At 38.3% G+C, this 7,529-nt stretch overlaps 1 protein-coding gene across 3 annotated transcripts in view; it reads left to right on the top strand.

The window, feature by feature from the left end:
- LOC115019789 (dual specificity protein phosphatase 19-like) overlaps positions 1-6,916 on the top strand; it is a 13,675-nt gene extending 6,759 nt beyond the window's left edge. For all 3 annotated transcript variants that reach the window (XM_029449388.1, XM_029449385.1, XM_029449386.1), the window contains exons 3-5: positions 599-645; positions 2,829-2,981; positions 5,942-6,916. In XM_029449388.1, coding sequence (XP_029305248.1) covers positions 599-645; positions 2,829-2,981; positions 5,942-6,124 — 383 coding nt within the window. In that variant the 3' untranslated portion in view covers positions 6,125-6,916. The remainder of the gene's footprint in view (positions 1-598; positions 646-2,828; positions 2,982-5,941) is intronic.
- Positions 6,917-7,529: the final 613 nt, after the last annotated feature.

Below are 7,529 nucleotides of genomic sequence, written 5' to 3'. Positions count from 1 at the left end.
TTAAAACAATAAAAGAAAGTAAAATAGTAAATCCTCACATTTTAGAAGCTGGATTTGTTTAATCGCCATCACAATGTATAATTCTTTGAGTGAGTTGAAAGAGAGTATCAGAAGAAAGCTGCACTTTATTCTTATCTTTGTGCCTTTTGTGTTCAATTAAATGTTCAATTTGTTCTTTTTTTGTTATATTCAAAAAGCAATTTGTTGTATTTGAGCAGTAAACTGAATGAGTGCTCTTTAATATCCGTATTCATCGCAAATATCTTGCAATATTCAACAACAACATATTTTCCTCATATCGTGCAGCTGTACGAATAAGATTAATACATGTTTACAGTTTTAACAAAAGCAGCACCGTCACCCTGATGGTGCTTGTACGGCTGATTTAAATGCTACATTTAGTCTCTCGTGTAAAAAATAAACCGGGGAGATGCCGATAAATATTCATGTGAACAAGGGGGGAAAGCAGCATTTGATCATTTCATAACCGAGCAATGATTGTCAGCCTGCGGGGAGCGCTTTATTCAGGGGAAAGATGCATTTTGTTTAGCAGGAGCGTAACCTCTGGTCTTCTTATCAAGTTGTTTCTGCCTTTCAGCCTCTCAGGATGCAGCCCACGACATTGACACCCTGCAGAGATGTAAGGTCAGTACAGAGGGATCAATACAGCGGGCATGCACTTGCCTTGTTGTGAGTGCATGTGCAGTGACATGAGATTAGACCGTGTAGGTGTGCTGTCCTGCAGGTCGGCAACGAGCAGCCAATAGCCGGAGGAGCTTGGCGGCTCGTGCAGTGACACTTTAGCTCAGTAGAGGGAGTAAATGATTACAGTAAGTCTAAAGAAATGTGACTGCTCCTCTCTGCAGCGGCTGCTCCCGGGCATGAGCATATTGCTGCCTGTGCAGTCTCACGATGATGAATTGGAGAGATTACAAATACCTTCACTACCTGTTTCAGGGATGAAACCTTTACTGCCTAATATCAAACGCAACCAGGGTTTAGAAGAGAGCGCTTACAGCTCTTACCAGTGGAACCTTAAATAAGCATTCACTGGTATCAATGACAGGACTTTAACAGCATCAGGTGCACTTTGTGGGGAAATCAAATCTCTATTCAAGACAGGCAACATGCAGAAGTGTACACCAGAACTGCACCATCTATAATAAACCTTATCTATCTTCCTGTTTTTATTTTATTATTGTCTGCAACTATCGATTACTTATTTTTTTACCATGTACCGGTTTATTTAAAACGGGGACGATGCATGTGTTGTGTTGCACAATGCTCTGTTGTCCCTGGATACATGTAAACATATGATAATAAGTACAGCGCACCTATATGTCAGGCTCTAATGGAAACATGACTGTGTCTTTCTAACAACATTACTTTAAAACTGAAGCTACAACTCTCTTATACTCGTAGGGATAACGTTCCACAAGACGATTCTTTTCTAGATTAATCGTTTAAATGTTATAAAATAGTGAATAAATGTCCATCCCAGTTTCTCAAAGTCCAACATGATGTCTTTAAATGTTTGAAAGACATTCACTTCCTGTGATATAAAACAGAGAACAGCAGGGCTGGAAACTTTCTGCCATGTTTGCATGAAAGAAAAGATTAAAGTTGACGTTTATTTCGTGCTCTAATATTTTCCAGGTTTCTGAATCGGTCTTTGACTCGAGTCACCTGTCACACGTTTAGACGTGGATTAAAAGAGCAACAATGGTGCAGCGTCTGGATCACTGAAGTCAGATATTCACTTTCATTTCAGCAGATGGACCCAAACTGCATCATCAGTCATTACATGTTTGCTTAACCGACTAATTTCTAAACAGCTGGATTTGAGAACGAGCGAACATGAGAAACATGTGACGGTGCTTTATTCTGTTTTATTCTGTTTTTACCACGGACAGAAAATACAGTCGTTTGTTGTTCCCGTCAAACTACTTGCATATAAATGAATAAATAATCACGTAAGCAGGATATAAGTGTGTATGTAAACACACACACTTAGTGATGAAATATGCACCATCCTGTGTTGTTACTGAGGAGAAAGGACGTCTTTATTTTAAACATTTAAACACTAAAACCAACCGTGTTAGTCCTTCTGTCGGTTCTTTCTCCCTTCCCCGCCTCCTGAACACTATATATATATATATATATATATATATATATGTATATATGTATATGTATAGGGCTCAGTAATAATAACAAAGATGGACAGTGTAGTTCTTAACAAAAGCTACTCAAACGTTATTAATGGTGCATTTGTTGGGGACTATTTTCTGCTGCGGATTAATACACATTTGGTGCATTACGACGGTGTAAAACAAACTACAGTGTGTGTTCACGGTGATGAAGATGTCGCCCAACTCATGTTTGTATAGTTTTCGTGCAACAATGGAGCACAGGAAGAAGATATGTGAGACTTTAAACACATAATACTTCGTAGTAAATACTTAGTATTTAAAAAAATAAAGAATAAAGCAGACTTTAACTTGGATATAAGATGCCAGACGCAGATGTTGAGGAGAGGATTTAGCCCTCTGGGGTAAGCTACATTTAAGTGAGAGTAGACAGATCCTGCAAAATGAATTGGAGCCATCTGTCTTCGTTCCCCTCTCCCTCTTCCCTCTTCATCTTCGTCAACCCGCGTCTTGCTCTGTCTTCTCTGCCCTCTCGCTCCGTCACATCAGTGTCACGTCATCAATATGGCTGAAGACAGAATATCCGTCTCTTTCTCTGCTGCCAGAACAGCCTTTTAAACAAGTCAATGCTCAGGGGTCATTTGCTCAAGGAGTGTCATGTCTCTTCTTTCCCCCCGTCAGGTGTCTCATGTGCTGAATGTGGCCTATGGAGTCACCGACCTGTTCCCAGATCAGCTGGTTTACAAGACGCTGCAGATCCTCGACCTCCCAGACACTGACATCACTTCGTATCTCGGGGAATGCAGCTCCTTCGTAGATCAGGCACGAGAACAGGTATACACACATTAATGCTAAATATGCATTTACAAGGAGAGTCTCGGTTTACTTTTCTAAAGGAGGATTTGACATAATTCAGCACATAACCCCCGAAAACTATGAATTATGAAACATGAAAGATAATGAAAGACTGCTGAGACAATCCCAACGTTTAATTGCTTTTAAATTGCATTTTTCTTCTTTGTTTGTTTGATTGGATATAGTTATTTATTCTTCTTTTATTGCTGTTTGATTTTAGTTATGAGTTCTTCCTCGCTGTGTTTTCAGAGGTTTCAAATGAAAAAATCAATCAATCAATTAACTCCCTTCAATAAAGTGAAGCATATTTATACTCAAAAAGTGAAACCCCCGTTATATATATATATATATATATATTATATATATATATATATATATATATAATATATATGTACATATATATATATTATATATTATATATATATATAAAATATATATATACATATATATTATATGTTTTATATATATATCTATATATATATATATATATATATATATATATATATTATTATATATAGTATATATATATATATATATCTATATAATATATATTATATATATATATATATCTCTCTCTCTAATATAATATATATATATGCATATATATTATGTGTTTTATATATATATCTCTATATATATATATATAGATATATATACAACACACACACACACCATATATATATATATATATATATGTGTGTGTGTGTGTATATATATATATATATATAATATATGTGTGGTTGTGTGTATATATATATATATATATATCTATGGTATATATATATATATAGATATATATATCTATATATATATACATATATATATCTATATATATATATATATATACATATATTATACATATATATATATATATATGTCTATAATATATATATATATACATATATATCTATATATGTGTATATATATGTCTATATATATATATATCTATATATGTATAAAGTACAAGTACCGTAAACTTCTACTTTAGTAAACGAGTCTTCTTTCTATCACAGACATTTGCAGATAATTAAAGAAATGCATGAAATCTCTTTAAACATTTCTGCATCCTCGTTCTCTCAGGAGCCTCATGCAGCCTAAACATGTCGTCTTTTATATCCGCCAGCTGATTTAACATGTCAGTGTGCACGCGCAGCTGTTCTGCTCCCTCCCTGCGATGCATTTACATACATCTGCAGGAGTCGGTTATCTGTAACGCGGCATAAAGGCGAGGTGTGTGGTCAGAATACCTATTAAAACAGCACGCTGGGGTCATTTCATGTAGAGAGTTAATGTTTTCTTATTCTTAGTTTTCCCCCAGTCCTTTCATCTGCTGTATGTAATACGTTTAGAGGGATTCTTTCCTGGCACAGCAGTGCTTCTTGTGTGTGTGTGTGTGTGTGTGTGTGTGTGTGTGTGTGTGTGTGTGTGTGTGTGTGTGTGTGTGTGTGTGTGTGTGTGTGTCAGGAGATTGACCGTAAGCAGAACACAATGTGATGTGAGCACTGATATGAAAACACTCAACTCGAGCGCAATGAAATAACAGCAAAACAAGAAACTCTGACAAAACCAAATTAAGTCCCCGTGTTCGCTGTGATGGATTATCCTGCTCAGGCAACTTTCAGTCTGCAGAAGTTTTCTGTTCTTCTGTTTCTAAATAAAGGAAACAAGAGCTAATATGCGGCTGTAGTGACTGCAGACGCCTTCAAAAGATCATATAAGAAGCAGCAGAGAAACCTTTTTGATTGACGGAGACTTATTGAAGGCTGATGTCCTCCTCCCGTCTTGGTGCAGCGTCTCCGTATGTTCTGAAGGTGCTTCACTTGATTGTATTTCACCCGGAGGAACTGAAAGCACAGATAAAATGTCAATTACAGCAACCAATGCTCTGCACATGTGTGTGGCCAGAGCTAATTTAAATCTCCCGTCCCTCGCTGGTTATTAATTGACATGTACAATAAAAAATGTGCTTTCAGATTCTGTTGTGCAGCATATCGAGCCAGAAAAGAGACTTTATTTGGAGATGTGAGGCTGAATAAAAGAGACTAATTGTCAATATGCTGAGCTTCAGTTCTGAGCCGTGGGCCTGCACGCATTGTCTAAAGATGTGGCTGGAATTTTAAAGAAATCATTTCCAGCCGGGCTCTCCAGGCAGCACAATAATCAACATTAATACTAATCATATGGCACATTTTGACACACGCGCAGATTTATTCCGTCCCGACTTGCTCCACCTGCTCCGTGTAACGCTGAAGTGTTGGAAATTCAGAAATTAAGAGATTTCCACGAGGAAAAATGAGAAAAGAAAATTCTATCTCATGTCATGTGAGCACGGGGAACATTACACTCTTTTATTAATACCAGAAACAATCATTTACGGTTATATTGTTTTGATGTTTTGAGACGTCAGCCTCTGCAACAACCCCGACGCAGGATGTTGTTTTTAAATGTCACTTTTGAATGTTTGCGTGCAGCAAATGAAAGTATTGTGTGTGGCAGCAGAACTCACAGAGACGGGGGTCTCTAACCCTCAGCAGGTGAAACCGGGACACGTGGAACAATATGTCCTCACGTGACCACATGGACACGTTGTTTTTAAAGGTGTGATATGTAACATTTCAACGATGAGTAAGACGTACGTCACATGCTCATGGTCCGTTTCATTTGGTCGGCGTTGTATCTCCTTTGAGCAGCGTCAGTGTTTCAAACCTCACTTTTTAAACGTTGGTCGTTTCTTATTATATATTTTAACCGAATGAAAGATTTTAGTCCTCGAACGTCTGGATCTGAAGTCATCAGAGACTTCGGGTCCATTTGAACAATGAGTGTTAAAGACTACAACTCCCATGACTCCACGCTGCGTCACAACCCTTTGTGGCAGAACAGAAAAAGACATTTTGTACGTTTTAATACGAGATCTTTCTAATATTTTCTGTCCACAGCACGGCGTGGTGCTGGTCCACTGTAACGCGGGCGTTTCACGCTCTTCCTCCATCGTCATTGGCTACCTGATGTTGAGGGAGGGGCTCCCGTTTGATGATGCGTACAGCCAGGTGAAGCTGGCGAGGCCCTCCATCCGCCCAAACCCCGGCTTCTACCAGCAACTACAGACATACAAACCTTAAAGCTGCATTAAATGTTTATTTAAACGCTGAAACAAGCTGCAAACACGACACATTCGTCACATGTCATCACCTTTTAGGTTGCCTCTTGTCACATCCAAGCTCAATAATCTCTCCTTCTCGCTCTGTTTTGGTCTCCACCAACTCCTGAGGGAAATATCTGCTTCTTTAGCTGCAAGATGTTCACCAGCTACCAGCTGCTTGTTCTGTCTGCTGTGTAGGTGCTGACCAGGCAGCGCACTGGGGGGGCTTTGAGAGGTTTTCCAATGAAAGCAGCTGCCTGTTAGAGGAAACCAAAACGGTAAAGTTGTGGGCCGTAAAACCAAAACAATGAGCTGAAAGACGCTTAAAGAGGAACTACAGATCTTGAAGGAAAGCCTTAAAAAACTACAATACCCAGAATCAGTGTTGTGCCAAAAGCTGTAGAGTCGTTTTTAATGTTATGTTTTCTTATCAAAGATTTAAAAAGGAAAGTCACTTGGGGATCATTTCATTGCAGCAGGAAGATATTTACATTTTATTATGTTTAATGTTTGTTTTCTGCATAAATATAATAGAAATAATGTATTCAGTAAAAAAAGGTCAAACTTGGTCGTGTGCCGTGTGTGTGTTACAGCTGTTGGCCATTATGCATGTGTTGAGTGTGTCTTGTCTAAAAATAGCGTTGGTGATGTAAATGTTTGTTTTTCACGCCACAGTAGAAGGAGAAATGATTTCCAGGATGATTTGTTCACTTTGGAAGCTCTTGTTTTCTTTGCAGTATAGATTGTTTCTAATTAAAGACGTTCCACTTTTTTCCTGAGGATTTCTTTCTCGACTACACGAGCAGATACACCATCAATTATCATAATTACCCTCGCTGCTGCATTGTCTCTATCAATTTCACAACTTTGCAAAGTTGATGTGCTAACCTCGCTCCCTTGAAATAATTAGCTTGTAATTAGCTTGTTAGATAACGAGGGAGAATGCAGTTGGCTCACATGCTAATCAACAAATACCGCTGGGATGAGCTCCTCACGCTGCAAACTCACAGCACACAAAGGTATCATCTCTTAATCCTCACTGGTTAAATGGAAATAGTGTAAAGGACAGATGTGTGTGTGTGTGTGTTATGTCAGCTGAGAGCACTTGCTGATCATTATTGTACTCATTAATGTCCTGAGTGTTGGAGATAACAGTCCGATCCATAGAGGACGAGATGTTCTGCACACTTAGCTGCGGCACAAACTTGCCCTACATACGTTCGTCAACGCTTTTCGATTTGTAAGACAGAAGATCTGATGACGCCTGCTCTGGGCTTGTAATCTGCAATGTTACAGCGCAATAAACTAAGCACCAAGTTTACTGCCCCAAACCACAAATCATAATTTAACTGCAGTTATGAATATTAATAGTGACGTGTGATTAC

The sequence above is a fragment of the Cottoperca gobio genome, chromosome 15 (assembly GCF_900634415.1).
Source record: "Cottoperca gobio chromosome 15, fCotGob3.1, whole genome shotgun sequence".
Taxonomy (NCBI): Eukaryota; Metazoa; Chordata; class Actinopteri; order Perciformes; family Bovichtidae; genus Cottoperca; species Cottoperca gobio.
The sequence above is the reverse complement of the archived record's forward strand: the minus strand, read 5'-3'. Positions and strand labels throughout refer to the sequence as shown.